Source organism: Canis lupus, chromosome 24, assembly GCF_048164855.1.
Source record: "Canis lupus baileyi chromosome 24, mCanLup2.hap1, whole genome shotgun sequence".
NCBI classification, from domain to species: domain Eukaryota; kingdom Metazoa; phylum Chordata; class Mammalia; order Carnivora; family Canidae; genus Canis; species Canis lupus.
Window position 1 is genome coordinate 27,271,974 of NC_132861.1, and position 14,323 is coordinate 27,286,296.

The window sequence follows — 14,323 nt, forward strand, 5'->3', positions numbered from 1 at the left end:
AGCATAAATTTGGGTATTGCTGTATGAGTAAGAAAGAAGCTAAATAGTGGTCTAATGAGATGGCTACCAGTTTAGTGGTTTGGAAGTGGCTTTGGTAATCAATGCAAATTGGGAACAGTCATTTGTTCTGTATGCCATATTAGGAATATTGAGAATGGAAATCTTCCTCTCTGCTCTGGCTTTGAATTGTTGACTGGTGTGTTTAGGTAAATGAAATAGGAATAAGAAACTTTCCATGAAAAGCTAGAGTAGAGGGATCTTTGCTTTTCATGAAAGGAAGATTCCATACATGACACAATGATTCTGCAGATAAGAGGTCAAGGAATGTAGAATCAAGATTTTTTAAAAAAGATTAAGCATAAATGGGTACAAGGACTAGGAGATGATAGGTCCTTAATTATGTATATTTTATTTTTATATTACCTCTATGGGAAGTAATATAAAATACTATAAATATAAATATAAAATTTTATATTACCTCTTACTGTGGGAGATGGTTTGATCAATTTATATTAGATCCCTCATAGCTGACTTCACTTTCCTATTCAATTGGAGCATGAGTTCTTGGTGTCATTACTTCAAACATTCATATTACTTTAATGATCTCTTAAAGATTGTGGCTATTCTGACTTGATAATAAAAATAAGCAATATATATATATATATATATATATATATATATATATAAAGTACTGACTTTTTACAAATTTCTAATGCTTAGTTTGTCTCAACCACTGTGTCCAATTTTAAGAACAGTAATATCTCCAGACCACTAATATCACGACATATATGTTCATTTATATTTCCTGAATGTGTCGCACCATTGTTTTATTTCATTTTTTCATACAAAATATGTATATTTTTTTTAACTTATGAAATAAATACATTTCACTTCAAACTTAGGAACTAGTTATCTTGCAATCTTACAAATTTAGGCTTTGATGCCAATATTTTTTAGAACGATTGTCACTTTTGTCCTTGCAATTGTACAGGCTTAGATGAAAAGAAGAATGCAGGAAGGAGATAGGATAATTAATAATTTGTCACATGGAAGCACATATTAGAGACAATGAGAAAAAATAATATATGTGAATAATTTTTATATCTTCCCTAATGTATGTAACTAAATAATTTATCACTTGAAAGTGAAAGGAAGACCTATATAGCGGTATTCACACTCAGTCCATATGTATAAATTGAGACTGCTACATTAAAACATGATAGGTGTTCATGTTTCCATTAATAACCTTTTGTTTTACTAAATATACAGTGAAAATGTTGATGCCTATTCATATATTTATAGAACAGTATAATGAATCCAATTGTGTCCTTCATTTAGGTTCTGTAAGTGTCAACCTATGGCCAATTGCCTCAGTTTTGTATACCCAGTCTCACTCTGCCTTACAATTATTTAAGAGAAAATGCAATGCGGTGTACTGAGTCATGAGCCAAACACTAGCTCATTTTAACCCGTATCTTCTCTGCATCCTCCATCTAGACTTGCTTATATCTTCCACCTCTGTCTCTGTCCTTCTTTTAATTTTTTTTTCTTTTAGTGCTGCTGCTCTGATGGTGTGACTGCTAGAAGACAGATCTTTAAATATCAGCACTTGATTTATCAGCATACATCTCCAGCTCAGAGGGAGGAGAAAAAATAGTAATGCTTCCTAATCTGCTCTGGTTTGCTCTCACCAATGGCTGAATATGGTGGCTCTATAATGGCTGTGGGTGAGGTCCTGCTATGTGTGAGGATCGCTGTTCCCATTCTCTGGTTGAGGGTGTTTCTGCTTCTTTCTGGATGGTCCCATGTCGGGCACTTCTATCACCATGGTCCCCCAGAAGTGGTGATTCCTTTGAGGATAACAGACAGGAGCATTGTCAAGAAGCCTACAGGCTGGCTTTCTTACTGCCTGCATTTTGGTGGCCAGAGACACGTTTTCCATATAAAGGTCAAGAAGCTTTTGCTGTCCAAAAACTTCCCAGTGTTCACTTACACAGACCAGGGTGCTCTTCTTGAAGACCAGCCATTTATCAGGAAAGACTGTTATTATCATGGTCATGTAGAGGGGGATCCAGATTCCCTGGTTTCTCTGAGTACCTGTTTTGGGGGCTTTCAAGGAATATTACAGATAAATCACATTCTTTATGAAATTTTGCCCAAAAGGCTTTCTACCACATTCGAGCACCTGGTATATAAGATGTACAGCGAGGAGAAACAATTCCCACCTATGAGGTGTGGATTAACAGATGAAAAGATAGCACGACATGTGAAGTTTCAAGAGAGCAGTAATTCCACTTTGGTGCAAAGTGAATATGAAGGTCTGTGGATGCACAAGAGATATGTTGAAATGGCAGTGGTTGTAGACTACAATCGATATGCCTATCGTGAATATAATGTCACAACCGTGCAGCTGGAAGTGATTACTACTATGAACAATGTAAATACCTTCTACCAACCTCTAAATGTCGACGTGAGTTTAGTTGGAATGGAGGTCTGGAATGAAGGAAACCCTGTTGAAATAGAGAACATGGATGTACTTGTGGATTTATTTTGCGCCTGGAAGAAAAAAGGCTTCAATGCCCGTGTGCCCCATGATGCTGCCCATGTTTTTGTAAAAAGAAGATATGGTATTCTTGGCATATCTTATGTCGGATCAATATGTAACTATAATACTAACTGTGCAGTGGATGCTTTCACAAGTGATAATTTGGGTTTTTTTGCATTTGTTGTGTCACATGAGCTTGGCCATTCTCTGGGTATGTGGCATGATGAAGAAACGTGTAAATGTGCAGACAATGTGTGCATAATGTATGCAGAACAGTCTCAGGCAACTAAATTCAGCAACTGCAGTTATGCTCAATATTGGCACACTGCTGTAGGATCAAGATGTATCTTCCATCCACACACTCCAGAGAGAATCTTCAAGTATACGCGCTGTGGGAATGGTGTGGTTGAAGAAGGAGAAGAGTGTGACTGTGGCTCCTTAAATGTGTGTACAAAAGATCCATGTTGTCAGTTAGACTGTACTCTGAGTCCTGGAGCTACTTGTGCTTTTGGGCTTTGTTGCAAAGACTGCAAGTTCATGCCATCAGGTGATGTATGTAGAGAACAGGCTAATGAATGTGATCTTCCTGAGTGGTGTGATGGGACATCCTATCAGTGTCCAGAAGATGTGTACGTGCAAGATGGAGTCAAATGCACAGGTGGCGGCTACTGCTATGAAAAGAGATGCAATATCCGTGACGAACTCTGTAGCAGACTTTTTGGCCCAAATGCCAAGAGTGCAAGTCAGATTTGCTACAGTACAGTGAATATTCAGGGTGACCGTTTTGGTAACTGTGGTCTCAAGAACAATCAATTTATAAAATGTAATACCTCAGATACCCTGTGTGGGAGGGTGCAGTGTCAGGATGTGGCAAAAATCCCCACTCTGAGAGACCATTCTACTCTGCACTGGCTTCACTTCAATGACAGCATCTGCTGGGGTACAGATTTCCACTATGGGATGCCCTTGCCTGATCTTGGTGAAGTAAAAGATGGTACAGAGTGTGGTGAAGAACGTATCTGTGTTCAAAGGAAGTGTATCCCTTTGGCATATTTGAAAACTGATTGTTCACCCAAGACCTGCCATAGGAATGGGATCTGCAACAATAGACATCACTGCCATTGTAGCCATAAGTGGAAGCCCCCCAGCTGCCAGGTAAAAGGCAATGGAGGTAGTGTTGATAGCGGCCCACCCCCAATAAGAAACGGGACTGAAGTGCCACGGAAGGAACAGCAAAAGAAGACTTACCAGCTGCTATTTCAGTTGGTGCCTTCTTCAGTTTTATTATGTTGTTTGTTAATTTGGTTTTTTATGAGAAGGGAAAAAATGGAGAAGAAGGAAGAACAGAATGTTTCACCTGCACCCAATGAACAGCAGAATGAATCACCTGAATCTAATCAAGAAGTAAATGAAAACTAAAGAGTTATGATTCCCAAAAAGATACTCGATCCCCAATGAACTTGCCTATTAAGTTTTAGCACCCTGTCAGGAGAAAGGTTACAGCTTTCATCACAGATCACTGACAGAAAATCCCTGAGATTTTTTATCATTTGAGATCATAAATGCTAGCCGCTGAGCAATAACCAAAATATACTAATTCTCGGCACATTTATCTTTTCCATTATTTTAAGTAATCTTAGCACTTGATTTTATTTTATGGAATTATTCTGTGTCTCCTGAACAATGGCAGGACCAGCAGAGGGTGTGTTTTTGTCTTTAACTCACTGTCTGACAATTCCAAACACCCTTCCCCTTTGTAATCTGCTTTCATATGCAAAGAATAAGAGACCACAAGTCACATTTCTCCTTTGTGAGTCCTCCATTTATACCTATACCAATAGTGGAAATGAGAGGGAGACTGGACATGGGAAGTGTTTTGAATGTTGTTCATGATGGGGTTGCCTCACTGACTCTCACCTTGAAGAGGCAGTGCCTTATACTCTTTATGTTACCACATATAGATATGAATGTAGGTGTAGATAAGGACAGAATGGTATTATATATATGATCTATAGATATGCACTTGCATATGTTTATAAATGATCTATAGATATACATTTGCATATGTTTATAATATATACACATATGGATTTTTTTCTTTTGGTAATTCCCAGAATCGACAGTACTGTTAGCCTCAGAGATACTGGCACAGCTATGTAATGTCTTACCCTTGGAGTTCTAGACAGCCAGTGTCTGAATCCTCCACCAAATCCCGGAGGTTCAGCACCATTTGCCAACCATTTCCCCAGTGGTCAGAGTCTTAGATCCATGGGACTCACTCCAAAAGTGTGGCTTCCAATAAGCACATTTCTTCCCTTTGATCTCAGTCTCCCATGCAATAGCTGCACTTCCTGTTAGGGAAGCATGGATGGCTCAGGGAGGCCCCCTTGCTTGCTGGTCTTGGGATAATGGAGAACACAGGAAGGAGTCTGACTTCAGAAGCTCTTGAATTTTCCACACCACTGCCTTTACCATCTTGGGGACATGTTTCATACTCTGGTAGAATTACTTCAAAATCTCAAAAGATAAGAAAATGATACTTGACATTCCACCCTTGGTAACTTCACTTGTGATATAAGATGCAGAAGATACTTACAATTCCAGGTAAGATATGTAAGTTTTAGCAGGCCATGTGTCCTCTGTAAGGAAAAATCCTGGAAAATCTCAATTTTATTTTAAACAATATTTTAGAGTGGGTGAACTAAAATGTTGGGCAAGGTAGAATAATTCTGAAAAGCACTTGACATTTTAGCCTCTGAGCCTCTGCTGACACCAGGTATGAGTTGAACCTTAGGCTTAGCCCAGGTGGAGGAACTCTGCTGAGTGAAAAAGAAATCTTCAATGACTTAGTTCCTACACAGGGTAAGATAGACTCTAAACATTAGACATTGAGGACCTCTTTCCCTATCAGATTTCCCCAAGTCACAACAGCTAAATCTGAGAGCTTTGTGGGATACTGGTGAGATCCTTTATGAATTTCTCAAAGGCATTGATCCCCAACATCATGTTATATTTTGAACACAAGGCATAGTAAAGGGATGCTTATCTCAAGCTCATGCTCTCTTTCCCCATCATACATTTACCTGATTTTGTTGTTGCATGTGGCAAAAGATTGAGGGCTGGGCTGTGAACCTCTGGGTGACAGCCAACCACCCATAAGCTCTCAGACTGCTAAAACAGAGTCACCTAAACTCATAATTGAAAGCCCAGCAAGCCCATGACTAAACAACACAAGGAAAGGAGAATTAGCCCAAGATTTACTAAAAGCCACTCATCTCTGACTTGGCACAACCTATGATTAGATGTATGTAATCAGCTCCTCTGTCCATCTTCCTGACAGAGAAAAGAGAGAAAACTCCAGAGGGTCACCTAGAGCTACTATGGTTGTCTTATACACAACTCCTGCACATGGTAAAAATTACCACACATACTAAGAATCACAATTCATGACATATTACTAAAGCAAGAAAGAAAGGAAAGAAAATTGGGGGGGGGGGGGGACTATACCTACGATGCAGATGGTGGAACAAGAGCACACAATAACACAACAGCAACTATGTGCATTTAAAATGAAAGAAAAAGGGAACCCTGGGTGGCGCAGCGGTTTAGCGCCTGCCTTTGGCCCAGGGCTCGATCCTGGAGACCCGGGATCGAATCCCACGTCGGGCTCCCGGTGCATGGAGCCTGCTTCTCCCTCTGCCTGTGTCTCTGCCTCTCTGTGTGTGTGTGTGTGTGACTATCATAAATAAATAAAAATTTAAAAAAAAATAAAAAAAAGAAAATGAAAGAAAAAGGGCAGCCCGGGTGGCTCAGCGGTATGGCGCTGCCTTCAGCCCAGGGCATGATCCTGGAGACCTGGGATCGAGTCCCACATTGGGCTCCCTGCATGGAGCCTGCTTCTCCCTCTGCCTGAATGCCTCTCTCTATGTGTGTCTCCCATGAATAAATAAAATAAACTCTTTAAAAAAATGAAATGAAAGAAAAATACACAAAATATAAGAACTAATGTAGAATAAACTAGTAAGTTGGAATCTATACACAAATTTCAATTGAATATTGTAGAATTAAAAAGTACAATACTTGATATGTGTGATAAGCTGATCCTCAGAGAGAGCACTTTGGTTGGTGTAAGTAAACAATGAGATGTTCCTGGACAGAAAAAATTTCTTGACCTTCATGTGGAGAATGTGCCTCTGGCCTCCAAAATGCAGGCTGTAAGAGACCCAGCTGGGAAGCTTCATGACAGTGCCTGCATCAAGGGAATCACACTTCTAGGGGATCATGGTGACAGGACTGCCCAACCTGTAATCATCCAGGAAGGAACTGACACACCTTTAGTCAGAGCATAGGAGGAGATCCTCATATGTACCAGGGCCCTACCAACACTCATTACGGAGCCACCATATTCAGTCATTAATAAGAGCAACAGACGGCAGCTCAGGAAGCATCATTTTGTCTCCTTCCCCTGAGCTGGATGTGGTGCTGACTTTTAATCTGTCCTCTTGCTCAGCTATACCATTCCAGCAGCAGTGCTAAAAGAAAAAAAAAAAAAACACAAGAGGAAGGACAGAGACAAGGATGAGGGTTATCAGTTGCAGGAGGAAGAGAAAAATATGGACATGGGTTAAAATGGTGAGTGTTTGGCTCAAGATGTGAGTCAGTAAACTGCATTGCATAGCAAGGCAGAGTAGACTGGGTGTTCAAAACTATAGCGATTTGCCTAGTTTGACACGTACAGAGCTTAGACAAAGGGCACAGATGCAACCATTATACTGTTTCCTAAATATATGAACATGTATAGACTTTTTTACAATATATAAAACAAAAAGAATGAAAAGGTGAATACCTATCATGTTTTTATGAAGAATTCTTGATGTACACATATGGGCATAGTATAAATATCTATACAACAGTCTCCTTTTCATTTTTCTTTTTAAGGGTTTTATTTATTAATGAGAGACAGAAAGAGAGAGAGAGGCAGAGACAGAGGCAGAGGGAGAAACAGGCTCCACGCAGGGCGCCTGATGTGGGACTTGATCTCAGGACCCTGAGCCAAAGGCAGATGCTCAACTGCTGAGCCACCCAGGCATCCCTCCTTTCTTCCTAATCAGAAGAACAATATTTTTAAAACCTCTAGCCATGTAAAATGGAAGGAAATCAAACTAGCTGGAAGAGTAACAGCTAGAGATCAGCATATACTGAAGGCAAACTAAAGTTCCTTCAGAAATGCAAAGGAAATCAATAATACTAGATAGAAGGAAGAAAGCTTTGAGGAAGGTAATATTGTCTTATGGTGGCAAGGCATCAAAGCCTGTGCTTATTTTTAAGATTGCAAGGTAATCACTCTCTTGGGTTAGAGAGTAAAATGTATGGATTTCATAAATAAAAACACATATGCATATTTTGCTTGAAATATAGAACAAAAAATCGTCTAAATAACACAAATGTATTACCACATATTTGTGAAAAAGAAATCTGGTATCAGCACAATGCCTGGCTGGTAATAGTGATTTGTTGCTTTCTTCTTTAAATAAATACATAATGTGCACACATAGTGCTACACACTTGGGAAACATAAATGAGCATATCGTCAAGAAAATTTAATAATATGGAGCTCAAATCTAGACAGAGTGGATGAGGCAAAGATACACATTAGGAATTTGTAAAATTGAATTTAATATTTGATATATGAGATTTTTATTTTTATTTGTCTGGGGAAATACCCACTGTCTTCATCCGATCATTAAGGTGAGATTGTTTAAAATAAAAACTGTTGGTGTAGTTGAAAAAACACAAGATAGTGAAGTTGGCTACAAGAGATGTAAAACAGACTGATCAAGTCCACATCCCATAATTGATAATATCTCGAATTATTCTCCTGTCATTTATGGAAACTTCCTTTTATAAAAAGCAACAACAATCATTTCTCTATTAAACTTCTCCATGGATAACTCCATGGTTATTCATGGTTAATTCTACTACACTAAACCTACCAGTTAATAGCTGAAGAGCATGGAAAGATCAGCAGAGATTTCCTACTCAGAATACCCATAGGCTGTATTATCAGACATCTGGTTGTAGTTCACTCTGATTATCAAACCCACTTCCAACCCCTAAGATGACAGTAGCCATTCCATTAAACCACTATTTAGCTTATTTTCCTATTCACGCACCAACTACCAAACTAGTCTTACGTAAATTTCAAAGAATTGGATGTCTTATCTACTAATGTATTTCCACCAATAATTTTACTCACATCCCAGGTTTAGCGAACATATGGACAACTGAGATAACATCTGGTTTATTCTAGCTTTACAACTCATTTTCAACAATTGGCCTATGGCTAAATAGTGTATCTTGTTATCAAACCCTACCCACCCTCCTAACCCTAACCCTAATCTAACCCTAACCCTAACCATAACCTTAACTCATTTTCAACTTCCACTGTCCTCTTACATATTAAATAGTTAACCACAAGTCTCATTCTCATTCAAAACTTAATTCTCAAATTTCTGGGCAAAAATAACTTTTCATTCCATTTTTTCCCATGTTTTAAGTTCCTTTATTTTACCTCTTATCCCAATAGCCTGGCTCTAGATTCCATCAATACAACTAGAATGGGCTCAAGCCAAACTGGGTCAATTCTCTTTCCTGCTTTCTACACTCTTACAAAAAACTACCCAAACTGTAGGAAAATCAATATCTCTAGGGGAATGAATGCGTGAAAGGTGAAAAGTACAAACTGGTTAAGACAGCCTGACATTCCAACCTAAAGGATGAAATCAGGAACGAATATTTATTTATGCATCTAACAATTTGTTGTCCACTTTGTTTCTTAACTTTCTGATGTTTTTTAAATTTCCTCAATAACATGCAGGACCTTCAGCTGACAACCTATTGTCTTTGTTTTCACAAGCAGTTGTTACTAAATTTCAATAATGATAGTTTAAATTGTAAAACTAAGACTTTTTATTTATGGCACATTTAATAAGGATCTGATATTTTTATTTGTCTTTCTTGTTGAAGACAGTTGGTGAGAAACTTGTTTCAGGCTGAACATTGACCTCATCATTAAAGTGACCTAAATTCCTAGAGTGCTTAAAAACGTTTCTAGAACTTTATAAAGGGAGAGATATTTCACAAGATGCCAAGAGCCCACAAGAAGATATAAGATCTCTAAATTAAATCTTTGAGGATACCTCTAAAATTGTGAGTAGAATCCTAATATACCCATTAGCTCTCCATTTCTCTCTTTATATATTTGATAACTATTATGGAGTATTGATTATAATAGAAAATAATTATTTGTAAATAATATAGTGTTAAGAGTGATCTTAATCAATTTAAATCAACCAGAATTAATTCCTAAGATGTCAGCTTGCAAAAATGTAAAAGGAAGACAAACTCCAAAAATATTTATATCAAACTGAATTTGTCCTCATAACATTATTTTATAGAATGACACAAAAGACATACCACCTGAGAGAGTATAACATTTTCTTTAATGTGGTAGAGTGCCATAATAGTATAGAAACTTCCAGTGGATCTCCATACATTGCCTTTTATAAATTCTTCTTTTTTTTCCCTAAAGATTAATAAAATTCATCAATCTAGCTGCCCTAATTACCACCTCCACTCTCACTTTCATTTAAACCTAATTCAGTTTTTCTCAAACAATGAGTAGCAACCCATTAGAAACATAGTTTAGTGGCTCTCAACTGAGTAAATAGACTGGAATCAGACATAATACAGGCCACAGATCCTCCTTAAGATTAAAAAATTGGGAAAGGAAAAAAAATTGGCAAAGGAATCATGTTGTGCTTGTATGTATGTATGTGTGTGTGTATTCATGTATGCACAAGTACTATTGCTTCTCTCTTTTATTGCTAAATTCTTGAATGACCTATCAGCAGTAGAATTAATGGTGCCCCTGGTCTTTTCACACTATAGTCCTGTCATAGATAATTTTACTACTGATCTCTATGAACAGAATTTTATTTTAAACTTTACATAACAAAGATTAGTAACAATCCCTTCCAGTTCATCTCTCATTTGTTCTAGATTTGTGTTCTAGATTTAACTGCTTAGCAACAAGACTTTCCCAATTCCAAAGACCACAGCAACTGGATAAAAGTTCTACTCTGCCTCCAACTTCTCTATCAAGCTTTATCTTAACTCTTCAATATGAATAAATGTGATTACATTTTTTTATCCCAATTTTATGAGCTCCCTGAACACAGTAGAACATTTTATCCTCAGTACTTCTGCCCTGTTCCCAAATTATTTTCTGAACACTAAACCACATTATGGAACACTTGTAATATATAGGTTCCAGAAAGAAGTTTTACCCTATTTAAACCATTTTATAAAGATACAGACATCAGTAATCATCTGCGACTTTCATTACAAGGTCAGTAAATAACTCAGAGACATTTCATATGTACAAATAAATATGCTCAACTATTAGGAAAGAACTGCATCAGCAAGAAAAGGGAAGGTAAAATTTAAAAGGAGAGAGAAGTGAATTAAATATACTGTGGATTTTGATGTCAGCACCTTGGTGATAAAAGACATTTTTCCTCCCTCACCCCTCTTTTTAAACAACTATTCAGACACCCATACATGAACAAGAGTGCCTTAGCATTGGGAGAGACCAGGGAGGACTCTTGCTCATTTGAGGCAAGGGCAAATAAACAATCAAGACTTTGGTGAGAGATGCAAAACCAAAGGAGTTGACAAACCTATCCCACTTCCATTTGCTTTGGCAAAGAGGGAAAACAAGCAAACCTGGAGAATACTGAACTGAGTAGAAATAAATAGGTGAGAAAAAAATTGATATAAGTTCAGCCTGCCAGACGGGAGATTCCAGCATGTCATTGGAGTGGGATAAGGACAAATTTGGTTGCAATGGACAATGATGAACTTGACTAGAGTCATGGCCCATCCTCAGGGTAATAATACTGCAGAGTAAGCTATCTGGCAGCGGCAGCAGAGATATTTTCTGCAGAGGTCCAAAGTCCATTTCTCCTATGGAGGAGGTGGAAAAAGTGTGTGGCTGCACAGCTAACCCACTTTTGGGAGTCTCCAGTGGAGAAACCTGTTTGTCTCCAGTAGCTCCCAAGTTTGTGAAGAAGAAGGGAAAAAAGCAGACAAGAATATCAAAGTTCATAAAAGAAACATGGTTCATGCTATGTTTTTAGGACTTCACAAGAAGTGTGAACAAAAGCCTCTGGGATTGCCCATGGGAAGATCTCCTTACCAACCTATAGGTATCTCCAAAACCCAGATTGCGGAACCCACACCTCTCCCCACTCTGTGGTGGGTATCTTGTATATGCTCCTGAGTGTGGCAGTGAGAGAAATGTAGATAATCAATGTGCTCTCAGAAAAATGGTTCACAGTTTGTGAGTGAAAGAGATCATAAACTGGAGCTGTGGCATCACCTTCTGAAAAACAAAATAGAAGTTTCTCAGCCAGTTAGATAAGTTACGAGATCAAGAGTGAAGGAAAAAAAAAAAAAAAAAAGCTAATGAATTCTACCACAAGAGGGAATAAGAAGATGAAGCAGTTCTATCCATGACAAACCTAGGATCCCCAGGGAAGCGCACTAATGAACGATACCCCTATGAAGATAATCTTGTTCATAAGTTATCAAAAATAGCTGTACTGAAGAAACTCGGCAAACTGTAAGAAATCTCAGAAGGACAGTTCATTGAAATTAGGAAAAAGATAAGTGAACAGAATGAGTTCTTTACAAAAAAGACAAAACCCATTATAAAAAACCAAATGGAAATTCTGGAGCTGAAGAATTCAATGAATGGGTTGAAGCTTATAATTCAGAGTATCTATAGTGGATTAGAAAAGAGAGAAGAGAGAATAAATGACTTAGATAGGAATTTTGAAAGACACCCTGTTTGGCTATAGTGCATTTCTCAGTAGAAACCCTTCAGGCCAAGAGAGACAGAGGGGAATGGGTATTTAAAGTCCTAAAAAATAAAAATTGTCAACTAACTGTACTCTCTCAGTCAAAATTATCCCTCAGATTTGAATAAGAAATAAAAGACTTGTGAACTGAGGGCATTTATCACCACTAGACCTCCTATGCAAGGCATACTGAAAGTTCTTCAAGCTGAAATGTGAACATGCTAATCAATGAGATTAAAAAATACAAATATATGATACAGTGTTCAAGGCAAAAATATTTTGGTCAGGTATAGAAAACTCCAATTATGTCATAGGATGGTGTATTGACTACTTAACAATTGTGTAAGTGGTTAAAGGAAAAGTATTAAAATAATGATAGCTACTATAATTTATAACAAATTCATAACACAAAAAGAGGTAAACTATGATATCAAAAATAAAAAAGGAATAATAACAGGATGGTTGCTTTACATGCAAAGATAAGTTACTATCTTCATAAAATGGACTGCTTTATCTTTGAGATATTTTCTGTAATCCTCATGGTAACTGCAAAGCAAAAATCTAGAGTAGATTCAGGAAATGTTAAGAAAAAATGGGGAAACAGTACACCACTATGGAAAAACATTAATTTAAAAGGTAGGTGAGGGATCCCTGGGTGGTGCAGCGGTTTAGCGCCTGTCTTTGGCCCAGGGCGCGATCCTGGAGACCCGGGATCGAGTCCCACGTTGGGCTCCCGGTGCATGGAGCCTGCTTCTCCCTCTGCCTGTGCCTCTGCCTCTCTCTCTCTCTCTCTCTCTCTCTCTCTCTCTGTGACTATCATAAATACACAAAAAAATTAAAAAAAAATAAAAGGTAGGTGAAATAAGGAGGAAAAAAAAGAAACAATGAAATAGAAAACAAATAGAAAGCTATCAAGATGTTCATAGCGAACTTTTATGTATCAATAATCCCTTTAAGTTTAAATAGGTGGCATTCATCAATTAAAAAGGCACAGACTGACTGGATGGAATTAAAAATATAATCTCAATTATATGCTGCCTACAAGAGACTCATTTTAGTTTTAAAACATACATAGGCTCAAAGTGAAAAATGAAAGCTTTCCATGCAATTGGAAGCAAACAGAAAGTGGGAGTAGACAAACCTACATCAGACAAAACAGACAATAACTCGAGGCAAAAAGATCATTATATAATGATGTAGGAAAGATGTTAGGGTTCAAAGCTGAGGGTCAAGAACGAATCCTTGAGATGTCTTTAATGCTAAAAGGTGGTTCTATTAAAGCATCAGGACAGGACCTGTGGGCAGAAAGACCTGCACTGGGGTCATGAAGAGTGGCCCATTATATATTTTCAAGTTGGGAGGGAGTGAAGGAGAGTGTAAATCTCTGAAGAATTTTGGAAACAAGGTTTCCAGGATCCTGACGAGGCTAGCTACTGTTAGGAAAGATCATTTATTATTGTTTGGTAATAGCTCAGTCATGAAACCCTTCAGATGTACATAGGTGGGTCATATGCTTGGAGGATGATTGCCAACAGCTATCTTGGGGATGGGGTGGGAGGTAGAGGTTGAGATAAAGTTTCCAAAGGACTTCATATATTCAAAGTAAACTTATAGGGTCCTAGGGGTTGGGCCTAAGATTGCTTTTTACCCTTAGTAAAGTATTAACATCAAGGCAGCTAAGTTCCTAGAGGAATATCCCTCTGCCTGTTTTAAGGACTTGTCAAGGGGCTGTGAGTAGTAAGGAAATTTAATAATATTTCTTCTGCCTTTGGTTCCCACATCACATAATAATAAAGATGTTAATGTTATCAAGAAGACATAACAATTATAAATGAATATGCACTCAACATCCAAG

At 37.9% G+C, this 14,323-nt stretch overlaps 1 protein-coding gene and 1 long non-coding RNA gene across 8 annotated transcripts in view; one reads left to right on the top strand and one right to left on the bottom strand.

Annotated features, from left to right (window-relative positions):
- Positions 1 to 14,323, bottom strand: part of LOC140615919 (uncharacterized) — a 48,687-nt gene that overhangs the window by 2,183 nt on the left and 32,181 nt on the right. The gene's annotated exons all lie outside the window — the stretch shown is intronic.
- LOC140615916 (disintegrin and metalloproteinase domain-containing protein 20-like) overlaps positions 1 to 14,323 on the top strand; it is a 161,455-nt gene that overhangs the window by 2,063 nt on the left and 145,069 nt on the right. For 2 of the 7 annotated variants that reach the window (XR_012016420.1, XR_012016419.1), the window contains exon 2: positions 9,572 to 9,754. Coding sequence is in view for 2 of the 7 variants with exons in the window: in XM_072796044.1 (XP_072652145.1) it covers positions 1,694 to 3,964 (2,271 nt within the window). In the remaining 5 variants the exon portion in view is untranslated. Of the gene's footprint in view, positions 1 to 1,555; positions 4,154 to 7,047; positions 7,178 to 9,571; positions 9,755 to 14,323 lie in introns of those variants that run through there. The other 5 variants (XR_012016422.1, XR_012016421.1, XM_072796044.1 and 2 more) reach the window with 3 other exon arrangements.